This window comes from Mobula hypostoma, chromosome 14 (genome assembly GCF_963921235.1).
Source record: "Mobula hypostoma chromosome 14, sMobHyp1.1, whole genome shotgun sequence".
In the NCBI taxonomy this organism is placed as follows: Eukaryota; Metazoa; Chordata; class Chondrichthyes; order Myliobatiformes; family Myliobatidae; genus Mobula; species Mobula hypostoma.
Genome location: NC_086110.1, coordinates 16071127 through 16089933, shown reverse-complemented (window position 1 = coordinate 16089933; position 18807 = coordinate 16071127). Strand labels below are relative to the sequence as shown.

The 18807-nt window shown below is 38.3% G+C and overlaps 1 protein-coding gene across 4 annotated transcripts in view; it reads right to left on the bottom strand.

Moving 5' to 3' along the window:
• Positions 1 to 18807, bottom strand: part of mbtps1 (membrane-bound transcription factor peptidase, site 1) — a 123453-nt gene that overhangs the window by 90206 nt on the left and 14440 nt on the right. For 3 of the 4 annotated variants that reach the window (XM_063066724.1, XM_063066725.1, XM_063066727.1), the window contains exons 2-4: positions 6926 to 7438; positions 6228 to 6485; positions 3686 to 3889 (exon numbers count right to left, since the gene is read on the bottom strand). In XM_063066724.1, the coding sequence (XP_062922794.1) occupies positions 3686 to 3889; positions 6228 to 6485; positions 6926 to 7073 (610 nt within the window). In that variant the 5' untranslated portion in view covers positions 7074 to 7438. The remainder of the gene's footprint in view (positions 1 to 3685; positions 3890 to 6227; positions 6486 to 6925; positions 7439 to 18807) is intronic. The other variant, XM_063066728.1, reaches the window with a different exon arrangement.

The window sequence follows — 18807 nt, the reverse complement described above, 5'->3', positions numbered from 1 at the left end:
CAGGCACTAACTGACCCACAAGCAAGAGAGGCACCTATATATTAAGATTTTCAGACAAAGCTGTGAAGTATGGTGGCTACTATGAGCACTGGAAGCATATCTTACTTCCTAACTTAGGGGAGTGGAAAATATATTTGTACTCAAGAGACAAGTTATGAGCAACCAGCTAACAAATAAACACTTTTTTTCCTGAATGGCCTTGAGGGTTTTAGCTCCTAAAGTTCAGCACAGGAGCTGCAGTGCTTCAAAATTCTTTCTTTTTTAAATGACCAGCTTTCAGAAAAACTATAAGAACCTGTATTTTTTTTCCCTCTAAAACAGTTCCAAATGTGGACAGTTTGACTCACTGAGCCTCTCACCTACAATAATGAACCCCACCCACAACCCATCCTTTATTGCAGGAGTACAAGCATTGGCCACCTCATATAAAAGACTTCCATGGCATTTATATAAATATGCATGTTTTATTCTGGTTGGTACAAAGACCTGGTTACTGTAGCAACAACTTGATGAGCAGAACATCAGTGGTGAGCAACTTTCAGGCTATATGACTCTATGACCTCTACTGCTGCTTGCTACAAGCAATCAATTTATTTAACTGGTATTACCAGAAGATAACTTGAAATGGAAATTAAGGAAAATGAATGTTAAAAATCTGGAATTATCTGCCAAGTAATCTGTAAAGACATAGTGAGTATATTAAAATAAATCAAATACTGGGTATAGTTCTTCGAGTAAACAGATAACTGGGCAGCTGTTTTCAGGAACTTTATTAGTAGCCTTTACATAGTTAATATTGTAGGGCAGAAAAAGTACTACACATGATTACAGTGTCCATGGAAGACAGTAGTGGAGATGACAAGCCTTCATGTGAACAGAACAAATTCATAAGGTCCTTTTGACTTGGGATAGAAAATCGGCTACACATGCTCTGGGACATGCAGAGATGAAAAATTGGATTTAACAGTAACTGATACAAGTTGAACGAGTATCAAAGCAATTAAGGTTTCACAATCTATCAGCAATTTAAAGTCAAATAATTTACAGCTTTTAAGATCATTCATTTGACTCTATACACAGGGTAAAGAATTGTAAAGAACCAACCCCAAAACTGTGATCAAGTGACCCAGTCACCCTGTGCAAAATAAATGAAATGTGTGGGCTACAAACATTACTGATATAAGGAAACTCACGGAGACACATACACACTTTAACTATAGATGAACCCGCATTCCCAGGAAACAGACTACCACTTTTAAAATGACAAATATTTTAGCACAAAAAATTCTTCACCAACAGAAACTATATATTAACTATCTTTATGTAGATTACTTTTTACTCTAAGTCGATGAATTCACTAATAAACAATTAAAGACAGTCTAAATTAACACTGAAATTACTGATGGATCTATTAAGTATTTCATATTAAGATCACAGCTAGGGCCTTTTGTACAACCTCTTTAATGAAGAAATAATTAACACAACTGACTCTAGTGCACAAACTATAGATTTCTGCACTATATAGATTTTTTTTTCCATGAAATACTGATGAAAAGTAAAGCTAGTTACAGTAAGTGGAGGAATGCTAACCAAAGCCAACTGAATCCCAAATATTTGACAGGTATGTCACCATATTTCACAACTGTTTGTTCAGATTATGTTAATTGACTTCTATTTATGTTCAAATTGCTCTTAAAATCAAATAACTAGCATAATATATAACATCTTTTTAAAAACTCAAGAACGATGGGTCAGTCAAAACTAGTTTTAGATCGGGTTTCCAATGTAATGAGTTCCTTAAAGCCAAGTGTGTACTTACAAGTTTCCAAATATAGATTTACTTAAATACTGTGTTTATGAAGCCAGTGATTTACATAACATTAAAAAATATTATTTAATTATAGCATTTCCATTAAATACTATTCTCTGCAGCGAATTTGCACTGCTGAAAAATTATTACCAACTGCACCCACAAAAATAAATACAGGTGTCCCCCGCTTTTCGAACGTTCGCTTTACGAAACCTCACTGTTACGAAAGACCTACATTAGTTACCTGTTTCCGCTAACAGAAGGTGTTTTCACTATTATGAAAAAAGGCAGCGCGCGAAAAAAAGGAGCCAAGCTCCTCCCCTGGAACTGCATTCTAGCCTGCATTGCTTAAACAAGTGCCTGTGAGCATCTGTGCTTTAAGTCGATTTATTTTGAGCAGCCATTACCAAGATGAGTTCTAAGGTATCGGAAAAGTCTAAAAGTGCTCGTAAGGGTGTTACACTTAGCATAAAACTAGACATAATTAAGCGTTTTGATCGTGGTGAACAAAGTAAGGACAAGGTGAGTTTGGCTTGTGGAAGTTGATGAAGATGATGTTGAAGAGGTTTTGGCATCCCATGACCAAGAACTGATAGATGAAGAGCTGATGCAATTGGAAAAGGAAAGGATAACAATCAAAACCGGATGCAGTAGCCAACGGACCGAAAGTGAAGTTCTCCAGGAGCTGAACATGAAGCAACTGTGTGAGATTTTCGCTGCAATGATAAAGTACAACTTTAATTTTGAAAGGGTATGTCAGTTTAGGGCATATTTGCAGGATGGTTTGAGTGCTTACAAAAAATTGTATGATAGAAAAATGCGTGAGGCTGAGCAGTCAAGCAAGCTTTCCACATCAGCCACAGCAGACGACAAACCTCGACCTTCGACATCGAGGCTGCCCTGATCAACGATGAGATGACACCCCAGTGTCCCACCACCCCAACCCCCGGGCTGTGGACCAATACATTGCCACGGAGAATGCAGCGGTAGCCAGGACGCACCCAGCACATCTTTAAAAAAAAGCCGAAATAAACAAGCTAATTAATTAGGTGCCGCCCAGCACATAAATATCGGCCCAGATCAGAGGCGACGCAATCGGCAATCGCCTCTGATCTGGACCGACATTTACGTGCCGGGAGGCACCTAATTAATTACCTTGTTTATTTCGGCTTTTTCCTTAAAGATGTGCTGGGTGCGTCCCTGCTACCGCTGTACCCCTGCATGCTTCGCGGATCAGTATCGGTCAGCAGCCTGGAGGGTGGGGGCCACTGCACCACCCCAGCCTCTGACGACTCAGCCCAACATACCATCATCAGTGTGCTCGGCGCTGTCTTCCTGATTCCCATAAGTGATACTACACTGTACATACGTTATTTTTGCTTTATATCGGCTGTGTATTTTTATGTGTTATTTGGTATGATTTGGCAGCTTCATAGCTTAAAGGTTACTGGAGAGAGTGTTTCTGCCAAGAGCGCTTGTGTGAGATTTTCACTACGGAGAACAGCGCGGCAATGATTGTAGAGAAGTATTTCTACTTTATATAGACTGTGTATTTATCAAATCATTCCTGCTTTTATGATATGTGACAGTTATTTTTGGTTTTATGTGGTATTTGGCATGATTTGGTAGGTTATTTTTGGGTCTGCGAACACTCACAAATTTTTCCCATATAAATAAATGGTAATTGCTTCTTCGCTTTACGACATTCCGGCTTACGAACCATTTCACAGGAACGCTCTACCTTCGGATGGCGGGGGAAACCTGTATCTCAGAATTGTTCTAATGATCATGTCTGAACTGTCAAAAAACAAGTCTCATTTAAGCTCCTATCAAACATCAGATTGTTTAGTTGCATACATAATGTTCTATACTTACCTGTATGTCCCATCTGCCATAATACATCTGCCTGAAGAGTCTGAGCTACTTGCCGTGGGATAGCCCTCAACAGACGTCGGCTTGAGTGCCTGCCTGTAGCATGCCAGAATCCAGAGCTCAGGGAGAGGCTGGTTCTCCTCAGGGGTCTTGAGGACTGCCACTTCTGTGTCCATCGACTATCATTGCATGGTGGAGCAGAGTCTGCTGCAACAATGAAAATGAAATTTAAGTATATAAGGGAGCAAGAAACCTCACCTGCACCAAATTGTACATCGATTTTGTTTTAGGATTTCGATCTGATAATTACCATATTTTACTGCTGAAAGCTTAAATCAAACCTGCTGGCAGTCTATAGTACAAGTTTCAGATTCAGATTATTTATCACATGTGCATCGAAACACAGTGAAATATGTTGTTACCATTTACAGCCAACATAATCTAAGACAAGTTGCTGGAAATCCAAAGCAACGTACACAAAATGTTGGAGGAACTCAGCAGGACAGGTAGCATCTATGGAAAAGACTAAACAAATGACATTTAGGGCCGAGACCCTTTATCAGGACTGGAAATGAAAGGGGAAAAAGTCAGAATAAGAAGGTGGGGGGAAGGGAGGTGGTAGTACAAGGTGGCAAGTGACAGGTGAACCAAGGAGAGGGGGAGAGGTGCAGTAAAGAGCTGGGAAGTTGTTCAGTAAAAAAGATTAAGGGCTGTAGGAGGGGTAATCTGATAGGAGAGGACAGAAGGCCATGGAAGAAAGGGAAGGGAGCGGTGCCCAGAGGTGATGATGAGCAGGTAAGAAGAGAAGGTGTGAGAGGAAAACAGTAATGGGGAATGGTGAAGTGGGGGCGGGGGGGGGAAGAGACAATTACTGAAAGTTCGAGAAATCAATGTTCATGCCATCAGATTGGAGGCTACCCTGACTAAATACACTCTCCAACCTGAGAATGGCTTTCATTGCGGCAGTAGAGGCAGCCATGGACTGACATGTCAAAATGGGAATGGGAAGTAGAACTGAAATGAGTGACCACTAGGAAATCCCACTTTTTATGGCAGATGGAGCGAAGGCGCTCGACAAAACGAACTCACTAACTACGTCAGGTCTCACTAATATATAGGCCACACCAGGAGCACCAGATAAGAACCCAACAGACTTGCAGGTGAAGTGTCACCTCACCTAGAAGGACTGAATGGTAGTGGAGGAGAAGGTGTAGGGACAACGGTGAGACTTGTTCCACTTGCAATCCAAGATGTGCTGGGGGCAGCCCACAAGAGTCTCCTCATATTCTGGTGCCTACATGGCATGTCCACAATGTTCAGCAGAATAATGCAAGCAATAACAAAGCAAAACAAGAAAAAAAACAAGCCCTTTTCCTCATTTCTTCATTTGGAAGTATGTTACACAAATTGAGGGAGTGCTACACTCTGCAATTCCAGATTACACGATTGAAGCATCTCAGTGATTTTATATAACTGTAAAGAAATATTCAGCAAACCAAATACCAAAGATTTTAGAAATTAATTGAGGCCAGAAACTAGAACACAGATTTGTTTGTCGCTATGGGTCCAAGGGCCTGCTTTTGCAAGCTTTAGCACACATGCATCCCATTCTTTATTCTTCTTGTTCACATACAGCCTCACTTTGTGTATTTGCAAATCATGTTAAAATAAGTGACATCAAAAACAGTCAAACAGGTTATCAAAAATTACTTGGGTGGGGAATCTCAATTAACTAGCAAAGTGGGCTAACGATTGGCAAAGGCTTTCAATTTGGGTCAGGGCAAAGTACAGGACTGAGTACTCAAACCAGGGTTGGACTTACACAGTGAAAGATCTGTCTTGAGGGATGGATACTACTTCACTGAAGGCAGCTTCGAAGGTACAAAGGTTGGTAAATAAGGCATTTGGCACACTGGCCTTTATTCATCAGAGTATCGCGAATAGGAGTTGGGACGTTATGTTGCAGTTATGCAAGATATTGGGAAGACTGCATTTGGCATATTGTATAGTTTTAATCATCTCCTATAGGAAAGATATGATTAAATTGAAAAGGGTGTAGAGAAGACTTATGAGTACGCTGCCAGGACTGAGGGCCTGAATTATAAGGAGAGGCTGGACAGGCTAAGATTTTATTCCCTGGAAAGTATAAAATTAAGGGATTAATGAATAGGAATATTTTTCTTCCTAAGGAAGGAGAATGAAAAATAAAAGGAATAGGTTTATAGTGAGAAGATTTAAAAAGGACCTAAGGAAAATGCCTCTTCACCTCATTGGTGGTGTGTATACAGAGTGAACTACCAGAGGAAGCAATTGAGACCGGTATAATGACACCATTTAAAAGATATTTGAACATGTATTTAGATAGGAAGGGTTTAAGAGGGTTATGGGTCAAACACTGGCAAATGGAACTAGCTTTGCATACACCATGTTTAACATGAATGCATTGGGCCAAAGGGCTTATTTCCATGCTGCATTACCCTCAGACTATTTTGTTATATTATTTTTGCTAATTTTTAATCAATATTGATTACTTTATTATACTTACTCTCTGTGAATTTGAGGGAGCGGATGACTTTTCTTTGAGGTGTAACTCGTTTAATATGTGGATGATCTTCTAGAGTTAGAACGATGTGCTGTTGTTTCTCTTTAATTTGTACCACCTCGAAGTCACTTGGATAGTCACTGGCAGGATTGTCACGAGGAACTATTCGCCATTCCACCACATCCGTATTTTTCATTGCACTAGAAATAAACTTACTCCTGGCTGTGGCAGTGAAGTACCCCTTAAAAGCAACAATGTACTCTAGAATTAAAACAGAAAACATTATAATTAAGATTACCTTTGATACATAGCTATTAGATTTTTTTTATTTGCCCCCATCAGCATTGAACAGATACTATAAAGCTCAAATCTGCTACTACATCCTGAGAAAGAAAAGCAAGGAATGTCAGGAAAACTGCAGGGAACTGAAATAATTGGAAATACCAGCAACATATATAGCTGACAAAGTGATTGTGACCTCTAAGGAGCAGCAAGATGAATAAATTGTTCCTGTCTTCAGGGAGATAACCATCAAGTATCAGATATACATGCTCCCACGATTCTCTTTTACTCTAGTTCAAAAAAGCCACTTATCATTACTCTAACCTTCTGTCCTTCCTCCTATCACCCTACTCAATGTCAATGCAGTTGACAAAAAAAAGAAACTAGTTACTTAGTGTGAAACTAGATTACTCACTTACCATGTTCAACATTAGTGGAAGTGTATTCCAACTTCAGAGTCAGATGGGTACAATTTGGACAAATCTTGTGCCGCAACTCCGTACCAAGTCGTCCCCCACTGCACAATACTACCACAACCAACAGCAGCCAGGTACACTCCAATCGCATGGTCACAGAATCCTAAGTTTCCAAAAGCCCAGAAATCCGATCGTTTTGTGATGTCCACAAGGGTCAGTTCATTTTCCTTGCTATAAAGGTTCTCATATTGATGCGCAATTTGCAAAAGATGTTTGCAAAATAGGCTGCTTTTGTTTTCATGATATTGAGGCAATTGTTAACAATGCAGCCTCGTTCAGAAGGCTATCATTTCTTTCTTCGCTTCTTCTCCATGGCACCCAACTGCTGCAATCACAACCGCTGAAGGATGTGGATTGAAGAATCCATTTGCAATTACGGGGGAAGGGGGACAAAGTGATGGGGGCAGAGAATTCTGAAGGAAAATCCACCAAGTGTAGCTTGACAGATGACCAATTCTGTTGAAACAGTAAAGACATGAAAAGGATCAGGTTTTTAATAAAAGAGGAAAAACAGTACAATAACAGATCAAATTTTAATAGATCCTTTCATCTCTCAACACACAGTACCACGACTTAGTAAGCAAAGGATGAGGTTCCCTTCTACTATTTCCAAAAAAAACTGTATTTCTCACTAATCAATGCAATGTTTTATTTCTTCTCCCTCTTTTTCCTCCAAAGGAGGTATGCAATCTACTAACATCAACTCGGTCATTTTCTCATGAAGAGAATGAGAAGATACATAAAAAGACAATTGCATTGATAAAAATTCAGAGTACAAATACAAGTTTACTGAGCCTCAAAGGGCACTGTGACATTTGATGACAAAGGTACTGAAAAATGTTGGAATATGCAAAAAAAAACAGAACACTGAAAGATCTGAAATAACATACAGATGGCTCCAAAGATGATGCTTGACCTGATTTCTTAATTTATTTTGTTGTATTATAAAAGTGCGGGGTTCAACGCAATAAATTATAAAGACACTAATGGATTAAGTAACTGAGTAAATCAGTGATAAATGTACTTCCCTGACGACAAATAAATGGATTTATTTGGTGTATTATAAAAGTGCGGGGTTCAATGCAATAAATTATAAAGACACTAATGGATTAAGTAACTGAGTAAATCAGTGATAAATGGATTTCACTGTCGACAAATTACACATGGATTTTCAATACAACCATGCCCTTTTTAAAAAATGTGTAAATTGATGATTTCTCCAACTTCTTGGCCTTTCTCAAATCTCTGATAGGCCTTCAGCATATTTTCAATTTCTAAATACAGCCCTTTTTTTCTTTAAAGCTTTTATAAATACTCTTTTTTTTCCAAACATCTTTTATTAAACTTGATTGGTTTATAGTTCTTTGGAATTGGTCTCTCCTTCCTGGTTAGGTATCTGAGCGTACGTGCAAGATCAAAATCAGTGGATATTCAGAGACTTTGGGCTCAGAGTGTAGAAATTATTAATTTATTATGGACAGGAATAGAAAGTAATTGAACTTCCCAGGCAATGTTAGCCTGTCTATCTGGAGCATACCAAAACCAATGGGGTTTGAAGGAGTCATGCTCTAGCTATTTAAAAACTAACTGAAAGGAATCTAGGCTTCAATTAAGAATTACCTGAATAGATGCAATGGTTTAATTTACGAGGAGAAATTAATGCCTACTAAGGCTGAACTTTCTGGAAGATACAAGGTTATATGGAGATGGGAAAGAGTTGGACCATCTAAACAATTTCCAAAAGGTTTAAAAGTGTTGGGATAGAAAACATTGTCCTCATATCAGAAGGACTCCTCTCAGAAATTATTAAGATAAACATCCATACACAAGACCTAAGATTCAAACTTAGATTTTTCTTAGCTATATTAACTAAAAGAACAAACAGAAAGCAAATGCATTTCTATAACAAAGTTGGAAGCAAATTTATCTACTCCCAATACATTAATAAAGAGACGGTTCCTGGGAGTTGGTATACAATCAATTAACTCCTTGCAAGCAGCAAGAATGTCACAGGAACTTTAATAGTCACACAATTTTAAAAAATGGCCAGGATATACTCAAGTCATGTGAAAAACTACGTAAAACAGTTACATATTGTTCTCTCACAGGAGAAGCCATTCCTGCCATTGAGCAGATCTATAAGGAGTGCTGGCACATGAAAGTAGCAACCATAATCAAGGATCTCTAACATCCAGGCCATGCTCACTTCTCACTGCTGCCATCAGGCAAGGGGTACAGGAAATTGGGGTCCCACATCAAAAGGTTCAAGAACAATTCAGGTTCTTTTCAACCATCGTAGATAACTTAACTCAGCTTAACACTGAACTGAATCCACAACATGAACTTGCCTTCAAGGACTCAGCAACTCAATATTATTTATTAGTTTATTATTTTGATTTTCATTTTGTATTTGCACAACTTGCTGGCTTTTGCATTGGTTATTTGTCTACTTTTGTTCATTGATTCTATTGTGATTCTTTGTATCTACTGCAAATAATCGCAAGAAAATGAATCTCAGGATAGTATATAGTGACATGTACGTACTTTGATAATAAAATTACTTTCGAATTATTTTTTAAATTTTAATGACTGTCCATCAGAAATAAAAGTAATTGGAAACTAGTAAGATTTGATACAAAGAGTAAAGGCTAAGGGCACAAAAGGAGAATAAGGCCTGTGATATAGTTGAAGGCACGAGGAGGTTGATAAAAGCAATGATTCAGTGTTTAATTATGGATCAAGAATATAAATAATGTATTATGAATAAAAAGTAATTGATGAGTTTATAAGAACTTAAGGGAGACAAAATGCAACCACAAAAACAGATAGCTGACAAACGATAGTGCTAGCTTTCAAAATTTCTGGAATCTAGTAAAAGTAGAAAACAGAAAACGTAATTCTACAGTAATCTGCACAGAAAGCCCAAATCAGGTTTCACCAGACTCAGAATGACGAATGGCAGCCAGGGACAGAAGTAATTGATCATTTTATGTTCTATTTAAATTGAGTTTGGCTTAAATGGTTGCAATTGTTTGTGTACCTGCATTTTAGTAATTGCTTACATTAGCTATTGCTTGCTTTTTTTAAACAATTATGCATGGTTGTTTTTAAACATCACAGACATTAAATAGATTCATAAGCAAGGCTTCTCGCATGTTCATCATCCCCCACAAGAATGCCATCACTGGCACATGCAAGTGGCTTCACTGCTGATGAATCAAAGGGGTGAATAATAAATACTGAACACAATGAAAACTGATTTCTCCACAGAAATCATGGAAAATGGAAACCTAAGCAATGACTCTTCTCAGTGACATCTATACTTACAACCCAAACTACTTCACAACATTTCATGACAAATAGATTTTGCTTGTCATCCATAAAAAAGTTAAAAAAAAACAAATCTCTTTGAAAGAAAGCATGCTTTTCACACTATCCTATCAGAAGGTAAAACATACAACTCGTCAGGACATGACAGTCAGCCTATTACTTTCCCTCCCTGCTCATCTTTAATATTTCACTCTACTTTGTGTTCACATCCAAGCACTAATCTCAAACAAGCCCAAAGATGAATAGTTACAGCAAAGCTGATTTAAAGCATCTAATGGCCCATCAGGCCTTTACTTATTTGCAAGACAACCATTCAGCTTTAGAGACTATCAAGGCCTTTGTCAAAACACTAGTCAGAGAGCTAAAGTCCAGAAGTTAGGCAAGCATGAGGGCCCTTGATCTCAAAGTAGAATTTGCCGAAGCATTATAAAAAGTCATAGCCTATCAATGAAAATATCTATTGTTAGAGTCATCTGCAAAAAGCCATGGGAAAAAAATGGGATGCTGCATGACACCCAAAAAGGTTTGCTAACATCCCATTGGGCACAACTCAACAGCATGATGGCATCTTCTCTACTTTATCAGAAAATGCACTTTCACCAACCTTCAAACAAACCATGGTAGTGTAGCAGTTAGCAGAATGCTAGTACAGCTCAGGGCAGCAGAGTACAGTTCAATTCCAACATCATCTGTAAGTCCCTAAGTCCTCCTGTGGAATGTATGAGTTTTCTCCAGGTGCTCTGGTTTCTTCCCTCAGGGCAAAGATGTACTGGTTAGTAGGTTAATTGGTCATTGTATATTGTGCCATGATTAGGCCAAAGTTAAATTAGAGGTTGCTGGAGAGCACAGCTCAAAGGGCCAGAAGGGCCTATTCCACATGATATATCAATAATAGTAATCAAAAATACATAATAAAAGACCAACATATTGAAGACGTTAAATGTAGAAAATACCAAGAGAAACCAGAAACAATCCATTACATTAGAGGATCCTGCAGCAGTTTAACCCAATCTGATTACCTACACAAACACAAGTAGGCACAGGCATCAGTCACCGAAATCTTGCTTTAAAATACAAACTCATAAAAGGCACCACAACTTGCTATAAATACAAGCCTGATCCAATTTTAGAGTCAGAATGTTACAAATTATATCACAACTGATCCATTATTACAGATAGAGCAATCCACAATAACCGTCTGCTTATAATATTGCAGGAAAAACAAGCAGAAGCAACTTAATTAACAGATATAGCCATTCCAAACACACATTACATATGGAAATCAATAAGTGAAAAACAACAGAAATATGCTGAATTAAAAGAGGAAACTGAAAGACTACGGAACATGAACAGGGGAATTATTGCAACAATAGTAATATCTACAACTGGTGTCATCTCAAAGCCACTACGCAATAGCATTAAACAATTGGGCCTAAACAGCGATAATTATGTAAATCTCCAGAAAGCCACAATACTAAACACCACTAAAATAAATAGTCACAAAGTTCCTAGCAATTGAGAAATGAGTGTGCTTACCTCAAGTTTTCCCAAATTGAACTAATAAAAAATTTAAAAATGCAATAATAATAACCAGCCAGGACAAAGTAGATCCTTTCATATCAATGGATCTGGGGTTGAGAGGGTAAACAACTTTAAGTTCCTCGGCATCCACATCACCGAAGACCTCATGTGGTCTGTACACACCAGCTGTGTGGTGAAAAAGGCACAACAGCGTCTCTTTCACTTCAGTTTGGTATGGGCTCCCAAATCCTAAGAACTTTCTACAGGGGCACAATTGAGAGCATCCTGACTGGCTGCATCACTGCCTGGTATGGGAATTAATCGCAGGATTCCGCAGAGAGTGGTACAGACAGCCCAGCGCATGTTGTTGTGAACTCCCCAAGATTCTGAACATTTACAAAGACAGGTGTGAAAAAAGGGCCTGAAGAATCACTGGGGACCCGAGTCACCCCAACCACAATCTATTCCAGCTGCTACCTTCTGGGAAACTGTACTGCAGCATAAAAGCCAGGACCAATAGGCTCTGGGACAGCTTCTTCCACCAGGCTATCAGACTGATTAACTCACACTAATTGAGTGTATTTCTGTGTTACATTAACTGTTCTATTTATTATAAATTACTATGATTGCACATTTAGAGGAGACATAACGTAAAGATTTTTTCTCCTCATGTATGTGAAGGATGTATCAAATAAAGTCAATTCAATTCATCAGCATCTTATTCACTAACCTGAACATTCATCCTCTGTGCTGTTATTGCATTTAGGATTCAGTGTTCTCTATCTCCAAACTGCACTGCATTTATTCACGTGGGTCAGTCCAAGAGCACTTCATCAATGCCATGACCTCTAATGCTAACAGGAACAGCTGGCACATGGAAATGCCTCTTTCTGCTGCTTCCCTCAAAGTTCCACTCTATCCCAATTTGGAATTTTTAATCACCATCTCTTGTTCTGTTGTGTGTCTGAATCTATGAATTCCCTATCCAGCAGCATTATCCAAAGAACGTGCAGAGGAGATTTACCAGCATGCTGTCTTGATTAAAGAGCATGTTTTATGAGGACAGATTGAGCAAGCTAGGGTTTTTCTCTCTGGAGAGGAGGAGGATGAGATGTCTTAGAAACTCTTAGTTAGGCACATGGATTATAGAAAAATAGAGGGTTATGTGGGAAGGAAGGGTTAATTGATCTTGGACTAGGTTAAAAGATTGGCACAACATTATGGACTGAAGGGCCTGTATGGTTCTACTGTGCTGTGCTGTCGTGTTCGATATAAAATGGTTCTCATTTATCATTACAGAGAAGACAACATTTTATGACTACTGCATTGACTGCAAATTGAAACTGGAATTATACAGTGCTGTTTTTCTTTCTTTCATAGACAAAGAAGAATATAAAAGATGTCACTGATAGGTATTCATATGAGATGCTCTTTATAGAAATGTACAAGTTTCAGGACAGCCTAACAGTGTGGACATTGACAAGCTGTTTAATCTTGCTAGAAGATCTAAAAGGTGGGGGGGGGAGGGGGGCGTGGCTGGCCATCAGCACCAAGGTAAAACTTTTCATTTTGGAATTTGCGATTCCAAATGGTTAAAGATTTGCAGCTGATGAATATATTGAAAGACAAGATTGAGAGATTACAGCAAAGTTAATTCCTTGAGATGGGACTGGAAAGTGTGTTAAATGTACACACTTAATCATAGTTATGTTGAATGAAGAAGCAGCCTTGCCAGATTATAGAGCCAATTCTTACTTGTGTGCTTGTTTAGAAGGCAGGAATTATTACAGGCTAGAAAATATTCCATAATCAGGATTCTGTATTCTAATTATAATCCAACAATAGCTCTTGGACAACAAATAGCTAATTTAAAAATGAAGTCCAAATATATTTTTTTCCACTCCCGTACCACAGATGACTAACAAGTAGTTCACTCATGGCAGGATAGAAGTTTGTTCATTGATTCATACTTTATACCAGGAACCTTACTAATTGTTTACAGCCAAGCTTCATGAAAGACCAATGCACTGCCGTAAATCACAAAGTAAGTAAAACATGCAGCTTCAATTGAAATACTGCCAAGATTCATGGGACAAGATGGTCACAGTTCTAATTCCAATGTCTATACTTTGATAAAAATAGGCAACCAATAACAAGGGAGTTACAAAGCTAACTTAGCCAGCTGGTGGTGTGGTGGCATCAGCCGGACTTCGGAGCAAAGGCTCCAGAGTTCGAATCCAGCCGGCTCCCTTGCACACTTTCCATTCGTGCTGAGTTGAGCGTCGAGCGTCAAGCTAGCAACTCGGCCTTGTAAAAATAAGAAGGCCTGCTTAAAAAAACGCTGTCATGACGGTGTCCCAATGACTCCACTCGGAGTTAAGGGCTTTTTTCTTCTTCTTGAAAAGCTAACTACCTGTTTATAAAGAGAGGAAAAAAAAGCAAAATAGATCTTGATGAAATAGTAAAAGTATGCTTTTCTATTTGCTTAACGTACTTTTTCCAAAAATAGTTAAAAACTACCTAACAGAACTAATAAAAATACTCCTCTAATCTGACTTCAAAGCAAGGCAAAACTGACGAATGAAAGCATCTTATATTGCTTTAAATTCTAAAATGTTGGTAAGCCTTTCAAAAATAGTCATACAAGTTTACATGCTGTGCAATTACCTGAAAGGACACCATGTTCACTACACGATGGAAATCAGAAATATCAAAAATGCTGGAAATACTTATGCACAGCACCTGTGTATAAAGAAATGGATCTCAAAAATTGAACTGATAGCCTTTCATCAAGACTGTCCTGATCTTTCTGTCACTATCTTTTCATTTATCTCCAGCATGTTCTCAATTTTATTACTTCAAAGGAAAATCAAATCTCATTTTTGGCAATAAACCAAGAACCCAGCAAGGAGGAAAGAACAACAGCTAAAAATATATCAGATGTTTGGACATATGTGACTATCTCACTGCCTCTCTAAACTATTCATTTTCTTCTATCCCTTCATCTCATTCAATCTACCTGTTACATAAGAGCTTACGCCCTCAAAATGAAGTTAAGAAATTAACAATAATTCAGTCCATCAGATATCTTCTTTGTCATAAATTGGACTCTCATACCATTCACTTTCCCAGAAACAAATCAGTCTATCGTTGGTGGCTTTGCTCTAGAATACCCTCCCCAAACCTTTTTCCATCCTCAAAACAGTTTTTTTTTCTATTTCCTGCCCCAAATCCTCTACATGTGGTTCACTATCCTATTTCATTTGATAATACTTATAAAACACTGACATTAAGCTGCAGAAATCCAAACATTCTTGGTATAGCTTTGATCCTCCCTCATCGTGCCTCACCTTAAACCTTTAACCTTCAATCTTAAACATCACTCCCACGGGAATTAGGATTTCTTCCTAATCATATTGATTATTAGGATTAAATGAAATCTACTTTGCTCTATCCAATTTTCCAGCTAATAAATATTCTGCAGCCTAAGACTACCCTTCTCATTATCAATACCACCTATTTTATTGTCTTCTGCACATCTTCTACGTTCAGCTCATTAAACGTACAAAACAAATAGAAAAGGACCCACTCCATTTCCTGTGGAACTCCACTAATCACAGGGTATTTTTTGGCACAAAAGTAATACTCTACTGTCACTCATCTTCTATTACCATTTGCCTTGGATCCCAAACTCTAAATCATGTGGACTGGTATTTTACATGGGACTTTGTCAAAGGCCTTATTTCAACCACACTGCTTTCAAAACATTTAGTTACCTCTTCAAAAAAATAATTGATCACATCTCTACAAATCTGTACGGACTGTCCGCCAAATAAATAACCTGCTAACAATACTTAGCTGCCAAATTCCTTTAAATGTGAAAGTCCTGTAATTTTTTCCATCTTCACAAATTTACGAAACCATCTCTTTGAAGTTATTGACCCAAGACCTGTTGAATGGCTCCCCATTCATATGCCTATACAACCACCAACCCCAAAGGAAGCTGGCTCTGACCAGAATGCTAAGGTCTTACATGTAAGATAACTATGTCAATCTGACAGTAAACTCCAACATTTAACATGCTCAGTCACTACCTGGGATGAAACAACCTATTTAAACATTTTTCAATCAACAAGGTGCTAAAGTGGCCCTCAACTCCTAATCATACTTTCACCCATCTTTTTGCTCCTCAAGTAACTTCTTTCAGCTCTTTATTTTGATCCAACACCTTTGCAGGTGGAACAAGTTCCCTTCGACTATGAGACTAACAGAGTGGAATAAGGCAAGGATAAACAAAAACGTAATTTTAGAACCTGATGGCATGTATGCAGAGAATATACAGCACAGGAGTAGACCCCACTGCCCACAATGTTTGTGGCAACCATTATGCCGAATTAAATTAATCCCATCTGCTTGCACATGATGCACTTATCTCTATTATATAAGTGTACATTTGTTTGTTAAACATCACCATCATATCTAATTCACTATCATGACTTCTGCCTCGCCTCCCCAGCATCTCCAAACCAGTCTGTTCCAGACACCATCACTGAGTTTAAAAGAAAACATACCTTGCACTTCTACGAACTTCCCACTTCTCACCTACGCTCTTTAGCATGGAACATTTACACTTTGGAAAGGTGGGAGGGGACGTTGACTCAGACCATGAGAGGCCTGCGTCGGGCATTTTCATGCCTTACAAGGCGCAGATTGGAAAAAATGACTACCAACCCTATCAATGCTGCAAAAATTTTTTATAAACTTGTATCAGGTCCTCCCTCAGCCTCTGACACTCTAGTGAGAAAAAAAAACCATCTTCATCTAATCTCTCCTTATACAGTATCTAACATTCTCCAATCCAGGCAATGTCCTGGTTAACCTTTTCTGCTTCCTGTAATATGGTGACCAAAAATGCACATAATACACCAAATGTGGCCTAATCAGTTTTGTAGTGACCTTCATGCTTCACACCTCAACCAATGAAGACAAGGATGCAGTATGCCTTATTTATTACCCCATCTACTTATCTTGCCACCATCAGAGAGCTATGGACTGGCGCCCCAAGATCACCCTATACATTAATACTCCTAATGTACCCTTTACTTCATACTTTCCCCTTACTTTTCACCTCCTAAAGAGCAATAGCTCAACTTGTAACAAATGCAGATGCTGCCAGATTTTGCAAATTTAATAATCAGTCAATGTCAACAACTTCCATCCCTTTGCCTTTGACTGCTACAAAAAAAAAATCAGATGCTTGGAAATCATTCCCATTGCAAAATATTGTCTGAAGCCAAGCTTAAACACAATGCTGCGCTTGACACAGATACAAGATTTTGTGCACATTCCAGCTCGATCCCCAAGACTGCCCAAATTCCACCCGAGTTACAGCATCTGGCTTTATCCCAAACTCCCCTTACTAAACATATCCCATTTCAGTTACTTCTTAACAACCTACCACTTTGACCAAGTCTTAGGTCACTTGTGCTGGAATCTTTTCGCAGTTCATTGACATCTTTCAAACACAGATTCTTTGTCTTATCTACAGATTATTCCAACGTTTCCCTCATTTAGCCTCCTAAACACTATCCTACATCAACATGCTTCACTCAGTTCATCACATGATCTTCATGCCAGCACTTCCTGATCTACATGGCTCATTTTTAAAATTCTCACTTTTGTTGTCCAAATCCCCTCCATAGACGTGTGCTTTACCATTTTTGAAAATTCCTCTGGCCTTCAGGATCTTTGCAGCTTTCACATTATATAGATTTGAATTGATTAACCATTACTTCAGCTATCTTGGCCCAGGAATTTACATTTCTATCATCCTTTTGTTTAAGATGCTGCTCAAGAACCCAATTCTGACTAAGCCTTTGTTACCCATCCCAAAATCTTTGTGGTTCAGTGCCATATTTAATGAAAATAAATACCTTTCAATGTTTCATTAGAATCAGCAAAGTACAAGTCATTTTTTTCACAAACTAGCGTCATAAATTGACTGGATCTACATATTTCTTTCACCCAATACCATCAAATTCAATGAAGTAAAGATTACATTGAATTATTCTCCTCTAATCTAGTCACTCTGTGCAACACCCTTTTAGTTACTATCCACACTTGCCAACTGGCCCCTTGCACCTGCTCACCATGCAATTATCTCTTAACTGATTTTTCCCCAAATGCCATTTTCATTTATCCCTTAATATCTAAAGATCAATCCGTTTTGAATATACTCAAATGGTTGAGTCACCACCACACTTTTGGGTATTTAAGTTCCAAAAGTCACTATCTTATTGGTGAAAATTTTTAATCTCAGTTCTGAATAGATGGCTCCATATTTTGGGACCACCCATCACCACTTAGGGAGCTGACAGGTCTTTCAGCTGTGAGGATAGAAAGCAGTATCCCAATGACCCATTTGCCACACATCATTATTACACCAAAGCCTTGGAAATGAAGATCAAAGAACCGCAAAAGGGTTAAAGAGTACAAACACCAAAAGTACAAAGTGCAGAGAATTTACCTTAGTTCTTCCTGCATGTCTGACGTCTTAGCACTGGTACTGCGTGTGCAGCAAGCCATCCATTATGCTACACTGCACAGTGCTTTATTCATTCTTTGAGGCTATATTGGATGCCTCTAGCAAGTGAATATATTAAAAAAAAATCACCATCCCCATACAAGAACCCTAAATGAGCCAAGAGTTGTTCTAATGACCTAAAAGTACAGTTGATTCTAGTTAATTATGACATATCGGGACCAGAACATTTTGGTCCAATGAAGTGGCTGCCCCAATTAGCCAAAAGTTTCATAGAAATAGTAAAGAAGTATTTTTAAAAAAAGACAAACTACTGCTTAACTGAGTAACAAATTATGTACTTAAATGAAACAGAACAAAGTAGTACTTTAAAACAGGTGTCCCCAACCGTTTTTGTACCGTGGACCGGTTTAATATTGACAATATCCTTGCG